Raw genomic sequence first — 13,645 nt, 5'->3', positions numbered from 1 at the left:
ACGGTGTATTTGCAATTTTAAAGGTTGTTTTAATTCTGCCAATTTTAAAAGATTGGAACCAAACTGTTACAGGCCCCAAAAGCCATAGAGATGCAAAGTGTAATTGAGCCACAAAAATGCATTGGATACAATCAAAGGCCCATTAAAACTTAGGGGTGCATCTGTGAAAGTTGCTACTGTTTATAATTATTATTTTCGAATTCGGTGAAAAAAGTGAAGAGCACATCCACTCTAGCCAACTTAGTTAAGTTTATATCTGCAAGTTACTACTGTTTATAAGGTACCATTACTGATCCAAATTGGAGGTTGCCAGTGATTTTTTTTGGTCACCATGGCGGCTGCGGCTTCTTGATTTTTTTTTTTTTTCCTTTTCTTAGTTGAAGTTTAAAATGATTTTTATTTATAGTTTTAAAGAAGAAAGAAGGTTAGCTTTGGGTTGGGTGTTATGAGAAACAAGGGTTTGCAGAGACCACCATTGAATATTAATTTGTAAACAGAACCCAGCCCAAAGCAAACATAAAAACAAAAACAATATTAAGCCCAAAAATATAGTGTCATCTCATAATGGATTATTCAACAAGAGCAACCCCACAATAATGTTATTGGTTATTCCAGTAGAGAGAGAGAGAGAGAGAGAGAGAGAGAGATTTCTAGTCTGCCTCCTTCCAAATATCCATTAAACCCTAAACCTAGTAGGAGTTTTCTGGTTTCCATTATTCATTCACTTCTGTCCCATGGTCATGGCCTCAGCCACCTTCTTGAAAGCAGGCCTAGAAGAAATGTCCTCCCACCAAGCCTTAACATGGGAGCGCTCATTGACCAACGAAGCCCATGGAGTCTTCATGAAATAATGAGTGTAGGGAAGGTGGTTTAGGTCAGCAAGGCTATAGAAATCACCAGCCAAGTACTTGGTGCTGCTCAGCTTAGCCTCGTACACGTCCAGCACTTTCGCAAGCTTCTCGAGGTTGGCGTCGATGACCGCTTGATCTGGTGTCATGCCGTATATTGGCGCCACCAAATGTTGGAAGACAATGGCAGAGATTGCAGGGTTGAAGTTCTGAGACTCCGCTTCTGTCCAGACCTTCACTAATGCAGCCTCTTTCAGGTTGTTGTGCCTAATCAGATCGGCACCAGTGTCCTTGAATTTCTCAGCCACATATGCTGTGATAGCTCTAGACTCTGCCATTCAATAAAACAATTTGTTCCACAAATGAATGAGTACGGAAAGAAACTAAAAGCTTCAATATATGCGCACACAAAAAAGTCAGATGGTTAAGGACACTGTTTCCCGTTCTTCAGAAGAATACGATTCTTGTTCCTACAAATCACAGTTTAACACATTTGCAAAAATAATTTAACAAAAACACAAAATGTTTTACATACATGTCAAACTGTGATTGATAGTGAAAATAGGAGTTCCAACTTCTAAGAAAGGACGCAAATATTTTTGTTATTACAATCATTGCGTTATGTTGGTATTCAAATTCGTAACCCATAAGCAAAAGTCATAAAGTAATCATGGGTATATGATTATGAATACATATAGACTAGGGTTCACTCAGAATGTTCTCCAAAAAATATTTTAAAAAAGGTTCCTCAAAAAATTGAATCAAGATAGGAAGGGGTTCGGAGAAGATTGGATGCCAGACAAACATTTATATTAGCTTTTGTTTTTCCGTTTGATTGTTTTCCCCACTCCTCCAATCGTACAGTTTTTTATTGATTTGCCGTTACAGATTCCATGATCTTTAGTTTGTGAAACGGCTTATTCATTAAAAAATTTAAAAACTGCTGGACGTAGATGAATATTGCCGAATGAGTCATGCGTATTGAGATACCTATAATTTCAATCAAATTCAAGAGTGCAATTCACAGAGGGTGCATGCAATAGCGGAACTAGAAATTTTATTTTATTTTTGAGTGGTATGGGAGTTCTATATAAACAATGAGATTTTTTTTTTTTTTTATTTATAATAATGCTAATTGATATAGTGAGAACCAAGTGGGAATCAGAAACTAAAACTGTGAAAAGCATAAACACAAACAAAAGTACAATTTGTTGGAGTAGCACATCCAAAAAGAGAACTGGATACAGAAAACAATGGTTCCCACCACAGTAGTGGTGGATTCCCCACCCGGGAGAGAGAGAGAGAGAAATAGAATACAGAAAAAGAGAGAGACAGAGACAGAGAAAGAGAGAACTGGAAAAAGAACAGAATGAATAAGTGATTGACCCAAAAAAAAAGAAGAGAAGAAGTGAAGGAAAAGCTAATAAAAAAACAACGAAACAATACAAAATGGAGAGAAATGACTGTGAGTTGTTTTTTTATAACACCAAACAAACAATACAATAGGCACTCACGTGACCTCCAAACCAAAAAGTAATAAAAAAACTTATATTAATATATATGTGCAGCCATTATGTGACTTTGTGAGCTTCTAGCTTAAAAAATGGTGGGCTAGTATTCGTGGGAATAGGAAAGACCTTATAAAATTTGCACCAAATTAATATTTGATCAGATCTTGTACTAGGCTAAAGCCCAATCTAGTCTACATGTAGTTCCGCCTTTGGGTGCATGGTTTGAAAACAAAACAAAACAAAATAAAATCACGAAGATCGGTGCATAAATCCAGATCTCCAGGAGAAAGGGAACGAAAGGGAGGATCTAGAGCAATATTATCAATTATAAATACTGTTCTATATATAATAAATTGAAGAATAATTACCAAAAAGAGTAAGATCACCATCTTCTAGCACTGGAATCTGTCCAAAGGGCTGCAAACGAAATCAAATCAGAAATAACAAAAAGGCAAAAAGAATGACTTGTGCGATTAATTGAATTGAAACATCCCCAAAAAAGAAGAAGAAATAATTACATTTTTGGCGAGGAAAGCAGGCTGCTTGTGTTCTCCAGCAGGAAGGTTGACAGGGACGAGCTCGAAATCCAAGCTTTTTTCATGGAAAATGGTTAAGACACGACCGGTGCATGTTGAGAGGGGAAGGCCATGAAGCTTGAGTGCCATTTGTTGTTTTGTGTGTGATTGTTGAGGAGAATATCAAAGTGGAGGTGGAGATGGAGAGGGTCTTGATTCTTTATTTATTTATACCGATTACTGAGGGGCTTCTCTTGTGCTTGGTACGTGTTAGGTAGTATTTGATGTAGATTTCCTTCCAAGAAATCTCTACAATTTCCCGATTTCTGACATTCCTTCGCAATTAGGAAAGAAAGTAATTAAATCAAAATAACATTTCGTATCGCAATTAGTATAGAAAGAATTTACACACACATACATATATATAGAGTCCATTTCTATTGAGGAATTCCTTAAATAATGATTATTTGAGGGACGCCCTTTAGGGTCCCCTACGATTTTTTTTTTTCAACGATCAAACCATCTATTTTTTAAGTTTACATTCATAGATCATTCTTACAAAAATTTAGACAAATCTGAAACCGTTTCAATATCCAATTGTATCCTACAAAATCAATGAACACGGTACTTTAAGAAAGTACTAAAATTTCAATAACTCAATTGAGTGGTCAAATGATGTCGGATTTAAGTGATTTTTTTGTAGAGATAATCTTTGAATGAGTATCTAAAACATAGATAGTTTGGATTAGTGAAATACAATGTGGAGTGGGCCATTCAAAGGTGTCCCTCAAATAAGCTAATTTAAGAGATCCCTCAATGAAAGCTGTGTGTGTATATATATAAATTTCATATCTGATTAGCATATCAAGTTTTATTTTTTCGACAAGGGTCAGTTTGTTATACAGGTTTTAAAAAAGTTATAAATATATATATATATATATTTTTGTTGTGAGAAAATTACCAGTTTAAGCGTTTGGTAAATTGTATTTTAAAAATTTTTTTGGTAAATTTTTTTATAAAAGTGATGTCACTGTGTATAATCACTAAAATGTACATGATGTTAAAAATGTTACGTCCTAATCAGATTCAGAAAGAAAATATATTGATTTGGGTTTATACTTTTCTCTTAACCTTTGATTTGCCAAATGCAGCAAAAAAAAAAAAGAAAAGAAAAGAAAAGAAAAGAAAGAAAGATCAACTAAAAAAAAATGCTTTATTAGTTCTTTAGAACCAATCCATTGTAGAGTACACTACGAATTTTATTTCAATCATAAGAATCGTCTATTTTTCAAGTATTCATTAATAGATTTCCTTCCAATAAATCTCCATGATTACAAGATTTCCAAGATTCCTTCGCAATTAGTAAAGAAAGTAATTAAATCAAAATAACATTTCTTATTGCAATTACTATAGGAAGTATTTATATAAAAAGAAAAAATAAATAAAAGTTCATATCTAATTAGTACATAAAGTTTTTTTTTTCTTCAACAAGGGTCTGTTTGTATTGATGTAGTTTTTTTTAGTACAAGCAATAGTCTATATTATTGTTGTAGCAAAGAAACTAATTATATATTTTTTTAAAAGCAAGAAAACCTATCCTGCCGACGAACGTTTGTCGGCAAAGATATATGCCGTCAACGTTTCGCCAGGATATATATGTGCCGACGGAATTTCGTCGGGAGAGATTAAAAAAAAAAGAAATTTAAACTTAGTATCTTTAAGTCAATAATTTTTTTTAGTAATTAAATAATATCTTAGTCTTATTTAATTACTTTCATTAGTTATTATGTTTTATTTATTATTTTAGTGAATAATTAGTATTAAATATTTTGGTTAAGTTCATAAATTATATTACTTGATAAGTAGTAATTAATTTTTAAAAATTTTTAAATTTAAAAAAAAATTTAGGATTAATTTCAGTTTGGTACCGTGAAGTGAACTCTAAGGCATGTTGTTCCATGTTTCAATTTAACAATGAGGTACCTCCACATTTAAAAATTGTTGCAACTGGTTTTACCGTTAAGTGATGACATGTCATATATGGGGTCCATATTTTTGCTTATGTGTAATAAAATATTATTTAAAAATTTAAAAATTTAAAAATAAAATCTCTCTCCCTCCTCTCTCTCAAGCAGCCCAAATTCAACCCTAATTGAAAAAATATATATTTCTTGGGGCTCTTTAGATGGTCCTTGGACTTTGGGGCTCTTGAGCCCTGTTGATTTAATTAATATTTCTTTTTAGTAACCGTTGTATGAGGAGGTATCAGACCTCTATATATTGACAAAATCAGAAGATATACAGTTTGGAATAGCATTGTCATCTATTCAAGTTAGTATTCTGTAATTTTTTATTTATAAAAAAATTGGTATAGTGGTTTTTTCTATTTTTTTTTTAAATAGTACAGCCGGTCGGCTGTACTTGGATTTTGATTTTTTTATAAAAAATAGTACAGCCGTACGGCTATACTACGTTTTTTGAAAAAAAAGGGGTATAGCAGCACACGTGGCACCCTAGGCTGGGGCTTTTTTGTTTAAAATAGTATAGCCGCACGGCTAGACTTGGTTTTTTTTTTTAGCCGGTCGGCTATACTCTGAAACTATTCTATCTAAAGAGTATAGCGGGACGGCTGTCTCTTGCCAATTGTGCAAATTCCCCTAAAAATAGAAACAAAAAGAAGGGAACTACAACATAAAATTCCAGAAAATCGCGAACACCATTGATTGAATTGATGGGTTTCACAAGATTTGGGCGGCCAAAAGGAGCGCAAGGGCAGTCGAGCCCCAACCTGTACGTGGCCAACTGTGGGCCAGCGGTGGGACTCTCCTATGACACCATTGTTTCGGTGTTTAGGGCCTTCGGTGAAATCAAAGGAGTCTATGCGGCTGATGAGAGCGGTGCTCGTGTTGTTGTGTGTTTTGCTGAAGAGGGCTGTGCCCAGAATGCCTTCAATGCACTGAATGGACGGCCTTGCGCTGAGCTTGGAGGGCGTTCCTTGCACATTCGCTATTCTGTGCTTCAACCCACTTCACAATCACAGGTACTTTCTCTTTGTGTTGGACTTTTGGTCTTGAACTTCATTGTTCTAGCGAAAGTTCGTTTCTTGGGTAGTAGGAATGAATAGTTGGAACTTTTTGATTCTGTTGAAGAAATTAGATACTGAGTATTGATTATTGGTTTGACTGGTGAAAATGATTCAGGTTGAGGACTTTTTAAGTTGTTTGAGAGGAAAAAAGAAAACCTGATCTAGCTGAATTTTTTATTCGTTTATTCTTTTGTAGCATAGTTGAGAAGAGCTGTGCTTGTAAAGGCAAATGCCATGACTTGCTTTCATCTTCTAATTCTCACTTTAGGAAATATTGTGGTTAAATATGGTTGATTAATGATTTGATATCACTACATTGTTTCCTATGTCTTGTGCAGATTAACTTGGTTCCTGGGTGATTCATATTTTCCTTGAAATGAGGTTTTGATGTTATTTGCAAATGTGGGATGTCAGAATTCCCACTTTTAAAAAACATGAAAAATTATTTATTTCAATCCCTTGTTTGTTCTATTATAACAATGCAAATTATTGTTCAGTTGCAGTGCATGGCTGCACGTCTTGCTTAATTTTTTTTGTTTTCTTCTTGAGTTCGAGAGTATGTATATCATTCTTCAATTTCTTCTCACATTAACAAGATTGATGTCTTTTTAGGGCCGAGTCAATGACTCAGTTCCTGTATCTTTGCTGGCCTCAGAGCTAAACATTCCTGGCCTTTTCCTAATGCACGACTTTGTCACTGCTAAAGAAGAGGAGGTGTTCAGTCTTTGTCTTTTGAAACAGTACTTAATTCTTGCTTTATTCAGTCACATGCATTTTCTTTTAAACTTTTGGGGTATCAATTAAAATTTTCTGCACTCACCTTACAAATGTCTCTTATTTTGTTAATTTAGGAGTTTCTTGCAGCAGTTGATGAAAGGCCTTGGAAAAATCTTTCGAAAAGAAGGGTTCAGCATTATGGCTATGAATTTTGTTATGAAGTAAGCTTCAAATACTTCAGAGCTAGCCACCTCCTTTACTTTGATTATTTAGTCATCAACTACACTGTTTTTAATATATCCATTGTGTTGAATTTATTTTAATTAAAGACAAAGTGGTATCCCATCAACTCTTTATATGTTAATGGAATGCTCTCTAATCACTCTTTTTAGAAACCATAAATAGTGACAAAGTGTAAAGGGATAGGAGCTACAGTGGATGCCATAGTGATTCTGATATATAATCCAGTTTAAGATGTTATTTGTGCTTTTTCCTGTTTCCTCTTCAAATAAAAAGTGTTGTTGTGGTTATTTTTTTAATCTTTCCTTAAACTTCTGTCGTTTATCAATTCTTTTTTAGCAAGGTTACCAAATTCTAGATGACTCTTGTTAATTTAGGAATGTGAATGAATTCCCAAGCGTTTATGTATAATCTCTGTTTACTTGTTGCCACAGACAAGGAATGTTGATTCTAGAAAGAACTTAGGTGAACTTCCGGCATTTGTTTCTCCTATACTTAAAAGAATAGCTTTGCTTCCCATGCGTGAGGATGCTGAAGCTATAGTTTTGGACCAATTGACGGTATGCAACTACGTTTTTCTGCACTTAATTATTATGCCAATTGACAAAGTAAATCTTGTTTTCTTACTTTTATTTTGTGTTGAAATAGAAGAGGATAGCTGCTATATATGGATTTTCACCCTATGTCTTAGGTTGAGTTATTGAAGCATGGTATGCATTTAAGACTGAAGATAGACTATTATATTACAGGTTAATGAGTACCCACCTGGGGTGGGCTTGTCCCCACATATAGACACCCATTCTGCTTTTGAAGGATTAATTTTCAGCCTTTCGTTAGCAGGGCCTTGCATTATGGAGTTCAGAAGATATCTTGACGAGGGGTTGACTCCTAGAGCTTCCTCAAGTTCTGATATTGAAATAGAAAGTTCTGAAAACAATTCAAATTTCTTAAGGAGGGCCATCTATCTTCCTCCTCGATCTTTGCTACTGTTATCTGGAGAGGCACGCTATGCTTGGAATCATTACATTCCACATCATAAGGTATATTTAATAGTTTGTAATTTAGCATATGTTTGTGTGCTGAGGGCTTGTCTGGTAATTACCTAAACCATTTTACTTGGTGCAAGAAGTTGTTAGAACTATTACTCATGATTAATCATATAAGGCACCATCATATCACAATCACCATCCACCCATCATCAATGTCTCTCTGTCTCTCTCTGTCTCTCTGTCTCTCCTTCCTTCACGGTGTTGAAACTTTGCTATTATAATTGATTGCGAAGGTTCAATAATTGCTTTGGTTCTTTGACAGATTGACATGGTGAAAGACAGTGTGATCAGAAGAGCCTCAAGAAGAGTATCTTTCACATTTCGTAAGGTGCATAATTTCAAGTTTTTTTCTTTTTTTGGTTTATTTTTGGGTGGTACTGTGGAGAATCTAATTCATGTCATATGATATAATCATTTGTCAACAGAATCCTTGAATTCAATTTACAGAAAAACAAAAACTTATGCTTAGAAGATATAGCTGGAAAAATTTCTTAAGTGACGCAGAACCGGTTCTGAAAACCATTGTAATTGTTCCTAATATGATTTAGTATTTGGAAACTTATGATTCAAAACCCTTGCGTTATATAGGTGGTAACGTACGCTATTTGAATCAATCATGGTCTGAAAGGGTAAAAGTTGCACTGAAAGTTGCTGAAATGTAGATTTACCTTTGCTGAAATTTCTAGACAGCACTTGTGACATTTCGTCTGTTTTGGATGGTAGCTTAGGAAGTGAATTTAGGGTTTTGTAATGGAAAGAGTGACTACTGTGCAGTGTGATAAATAATGCATAAAAGCAGAAACTTAAAAAGACTTGTGCTCAAAGGAAAAATGAATATATGTTCGTATATTTACAAGCTTCTTAGAAAGTATCCCACTCTACAAGATCACACATGGTTTGAATGGTAGGAAATTGTTTTGAATACTGTTCGTGCTTGGGTTTCGGGGTTTAGGCTGTGTATGATTTAGGGCTTAGATGGGGTTCAATGCAACGGCCTGTATTCTTAATAATCTATCAAATTACAGGCATTGTATCGAATCCAACAACTGTCTCACAGGCGCTGACAAAATGCTCTCAATAGAAGAATAGGATAATACCTGTAATACATAATTATACAATTGCTCTGGTGATGCCTTTTTCGTACTCATTATAACTACAGAGCCATAATATCTGTGAGGCTGTATACAATGACAATATTTTTTACTTTTCCTACCCATACAAGATTTAGTTATTGTTACATCATCATTATGTCCATGGTATGTAATCTGCAGTGATAAAGCATGTCGCCGGATGCATAGTATTACATAATAGCATAAATGTTTGCCATTCTTCTACTCATTAGAAATTAAGAACTAAGGAAAGTTAATAACTTTGAAGCTGTACAAATACCAATTCGTTTTTATCTATTCCTAATCTTTTCCAAGCCCTTTCTGTCTTCCCCACAAGAAGTCAATTGTGTAGTGAGTCAAACTAACAAGCAGTAGCTTTATGAATAGAAACTAGTTTCTGAGCAAAGTGATTTATTAAAACTATGATGACTGGAAATGCTGCAAGAATGGAGCAATTTGTGTTTTGATGAAATATTCATTAAGTCATTCTTTACTGCTTTTGCTTTCTTTTCTGTTCACCATACATGTGGTTGTGTGCATGCGCATTATAGTGCTTCAGCTCACTTTCCATTTCTCCTCCCATGTTCAAAGTAGTTGCACTTATAAACTGAACTAATTTTCTTCAGCTTCCATTGGATGTGCATATGATTCCACACCTCAGCCTGAATCCATACTACCCTATTCTTTTCCATGGTCTTTTGTCATTAAATTTATGAAGATATACTAAGTATGTTCATGTTTTTCAGGTCAGAGCAAGCCCTTGCCAATGTGAATTTTCCCAATATTGTGACTCTCAGAGATAAAATAGGTATGCTCCTTAAAGGTTGAAGATGTTTGGTTTGAGCTCTGCTGCTTTCAGGCACTGTAATATTTTATTGGAGATGGTAGGCGTGGAGTTAAATGAGCATTAGGCAGACTTGGTTCTTTTGCTCTTGGAACAGAGCAGCCTGCTCTTAAGTAAGAGTTGGTTTCGTATGCATTCATGGAATCTACAATGAGTGAAAAGCATGAAAAATGGAAGTGAAACAATGATTTCTTATTTTAATTAGAGAGAGGATCATCTACCATACGTTGTCTTGATACCGTGCTTATGGCCTCACTCTAGAGTTTACTTAATATAAAATATAAACAGCATATGGTCAATTATGATTCTAATGATAATATCAACATATAAAATATAAACAGAATATTTGAATTTATAGAGGTTGGTATTATAATTTCTTTTGTAGTAGATTTCAGAATGGTGAAGAATTCCTGTTAGATTGGTATTATTTTATCAACAGTGATTTCTTTTTTTTCTTTTTTTGGTAATGACTGTTGCTCGTAGTAATTTTTAAATTTGTCGAAAATGTTGATTGTAAGTTTCTACTCATGGAAAACTTTCAGAGACAAGAATCAGCTTTGACCCCTAGTAAAACAATAAGGTGGATTAACCACTATGGTGTTACTTGAGGAGGCCTTCAATGTGGCAGAGAGTATTCACATTCACTATATCACGTGAGTAGCATGTGATGGGTAAATATGAGGAGAGGGAGAGACCTATACGGTTGTCCCACCCTAGAATTTTGGCTCTCAGATTTTGGCTTTTGGATCTACATGATTCCCTGCAACGTTTTTCTACCATAGAAGAGTATGAATCTTGATATCTTGTTTATTTTTGGCTCTCAGTTATAATCATTGTGTTATTTTTTGAGCGTTCTTCTCCTCCTTAGACAGTTCCAATGACTCCTAAAATCACAATCGTAAGGGAAAAAAAGGGTTAAAGTTATTATGGTTGGAAGGAAAAGTAATAAGGAAGAAACTTCTGTTTCTACTACACATGCTTTTCATTTTACCCCTTTCAACAAACTTTGTAATTACAAATTTGTCATTTATCTATGCTATTATATAAGGTAAGAACTTTAGGGTTTGGTGAGAGTTCTGAAAATTCGAATAGGTTTTTTGATACAAGCTATATTGCAGGATGGGGGGAGTCGAAGCTAGGACCTCAGTTGGAGGGGTAAATGTTTTTAATCAATTGAGCTACAACCCCCTTGAGAAAAGGTTTTCATTTAAAGAAATTGTCACAAGAAGGATTTCATTTAATGAATATATTGAGGAGAATTGCTCTTGTTCCCTTAAAAAGAAGAAGGCCGAAGCCTAAAGGGCAATCAGGTGAATTACTACTTGAAGCTAGAGATTTATGTTTTCTTTATTCTCCAGAAGGACAAGATAAATATCTGATGGATAACAAAAAAGTATAGACAGGTTCTGTATATGCATCTAATTCTTGGTGTTATTAGATGGTACATCATAGTTTTATGTTAAGCTCAGCTCCACACAGGGGAAAGGGAAAGAATGGTACGTAGCAATGCAAGTTTGGTATATTGCTTTATCAGAATAAAGTAGTGAGCAAGATACCTAAATGGAACAGCCGCACTGTACAAGATATATGATATATTTATACAACAGACAACAAATGCTTTCAAACTAGGAAAGGAAGATACCAAAACCTTCCCTACCAATAAGAACTAGGAACAACCTCAAACTTAATTCCATGTCTTGCCGAGCCCCCCCTCAACCCTAAATCACCACCACATCTTCCTCCAACATAAAACCTCGCCAAAAAACCCCAAAACACTCTTGCCCTATGTTGTCACTATCTGGGCACCAACCATCAGTAGCCCTCAATGACAAGAAAGTTTTTCCATGGTGCCACCCAAAGAACCACACACCCTCTGGTTTGGTTTGCGGCTGTTATCTGCACTGTTATTGCCATAGCCGTGATCATTGCGGGGATCGCTTTGTTCGCGGGCTACATGATCATCCATCCGAGGGTGCCTTTCATCACCGTCACCTCAGCTCACCTGGACAACTTTCAAAACTCAGTGGCTGGTCTTCTTGACACAGAAATCACCATTATTGTGAAGGCTGAGAATGACAACACAAAAGCACATGCCAGCTTTTCGGATACAAGCTTCACACTGAGCTTCCAAGGCCTGAACATTGCCAGGTTGGTGGCATTGCCATTTGATGTGAAGAAAAATAGTTCGGTGGATTTTCATTATTTGGTGCAATCTTCATCGATTCCATTGAGCCCTGAGCAGATGGATCAAATAGATATTTCATTGAAGCGAGATAAAATTAGTTTCAATTTGAAGGGGAATTTGAGAGCAAGGTGGAGAGTAGGGCCGATTGGCTCTGTAAAATTCTGGGGTCATTTGAATTGTCACCTCAGGTTTCATCCTTCAAATGGAAGCTACATACACTCACCTTGTAGCTCCAGGGCAAAATAGTAAAATTGTTAAGTACTTTCCCTTCTTCCCTTCTTATCCTTTTAGCTTTTATGTAGACAACTTGAGTTCCTCTTTCAAAATAAATAGGCTTCATTCCAATTTTCATGTTTGAGATTATTCAAAGACAAATAATTATAATCTCATCTTTATATTCTCTCTCTCTCTCTCTTCTCTCATCTTTATACAAGTCTATTTTACAATCAGTCTCTTTCTTTTTTGTGTTTTTTAATTTCAATTTTCATGTCCATTGTTAATTTAATTTCTAGCACCAAAATTTGCAGGCTTTCTTTCGGCACCAAAAAAAAAAAAAACAAGAAAAAAAAAAGTAAAATTCAACTATATGACAAATGGGTATGTCAGAGTACAAACAACTTTCACATGAAGCTCGTCTGAAAATTTAAAAAGAAAAAGAAAAAAAAACTTTTACATGAAGCTTTCCCATAAGAAGAGAGAACCGTGCAAATTAAGCAAAAAAAGAAGGCACCTTTTTCTTTATTGTGCTTTTATTATTGCCTTTTCGTTTAGATATCTTTTGGAGTTGCTTCGAGCTGGTCCTCACTCCTTTTAAATAGGAGGGAGGGAGGGAGGGAGGGAAGGAGGCCAATGCGCGCCTAAACATTTTGACTACGACCCAAAACAAATTCATATACATTGATTCTTTTTGCTTTTTTGGGTCGAAGTTTTACGTTGATTTGATGTTAATTGAACCAAGACGTGTGCTTTAGTTTAGACCCACCCTTTTAACACATGGGTCACTAAAACATAGTCCAAATGATAGAGGCCTAACGAACCAAAAAGCTGTTGACGCAAACATGAAGACAAATCGGTTAACTTTTTAAAATGAACTTAAAAATTATATTTCTTTAACATTAAGGTCTCGTTTGTTAGGGAATATTAGACTAAACTAGCAAATTGACTACATTTCATGTGCAATCAAGGGATAATATAGATATTGTTGTCGAACCGTCTTAATTACTTTAAATTTCTTCTAGGGTCAAAACTAATAATCAATGACATGAAAAAATTATCTTATTGGGGGTCCAAAATCTTAGTTCCCTTCCTCACCCTTCAAGGTTTAGCCTGGTGTTTGATCATCTTGCAGTGGAGGCAGATCTATTGGAGCTTATATGATTGGTGCAGCATTATGATTTTTGGTTGGTTGGGCCTAAGTTCCAGCAGTGTCCCACACAATGATCTGGTAAAGTTGTTTGTTACCTGCTTTGTCTTCGTTGCACGCTATTCCTGGCATGTATGTAACTTTTGATACTGCTCTTGCACTGTAAACTGATCCATTTG

At 35.2% G+C, this 13,645-nt stretch overlaps 3 protein-coding genes across 3 annotated transcripts; 2 read left to right on the top strand and 1 right to left on the bottom strand.

The window, feature by feature from the left end:
- LOC18778000 (glutathione S-transferase F13) lies at positions 535-3,353 on the bottom strand. Its single transcript, XM_007209525.2, has 3 exons — positions 2,878-3,353; positions 2,728-2,776; positions 535-1,179 (listed from the first exon to the last, which is right to left on the bottom strand). Exons 1-3 carry the CDS (start codon positions 3,022-3,024, stop codon positions 722-724), a joined length of 654 nt encoding a protein of 217 aa, XP_007209587.1. The 5' UTR covers positions 3,025-3,353; the 3' UTR covers positions 535-721.
- Positions 5,502-10,354, top strand: LOC18776672 (alkylated DNA repair protein alkB homolog 8). The gene is made up of 7 exons (XM_007211130.2): positions 5,502-5,914; positions 6,572-6,673; positions 6,811-6,897; positions 7,351-7,476; positions 7,666-7,956; positions 8,228-8,293; positions 9,821-10,354. The coding sequence occupies exons 1-7, from the start codon at positions 5,606-5,608 to the stop codon at positions 9,875-9,877; spliced, it is 1,038 nt and encodes a 345-aa protein (XP_007211192.1). The 5' UTR covers positions 5,502-5,605; the 3' UTR covers positions 9,878-10,354.
- LOC18776124 (NDR1/HIN1-like protein 12) lies at positions 10,563-12,501 on the top strand. Its single transcript, XM_020564533.1, has one exon. It carries the CDS (start codon positions 11,744-11,746, stop codon positions 12,347-12,349), a length of 606 nt encoding a protein of 201 aa, XP_020420122.1. The 5' UTR covers positions 10,563-11,743; the 3' UTR covers positions 12,350-12,501.

Source organism: Prunus persica, chromosome G5, assembly GCF_000346465.2.
Source record: "Prunus persica cultivar Lovell chromosome G5, Prunus_persica_NCBIv2, whole genome shotgun sequence".
Classification (NCBI taxonomy): domain Eukaryota; kingdom Viridiplantae; phylum Streptophyta; class Magnoliopsida; order Rosales; family Rosaceae; genus Prunus; species Prunus persica.
The sequence above is the reverse complement of the archived record's forward strand: the minus strand, read 5'-3'. Positions and strand labels throughout refer to the sequence as shown.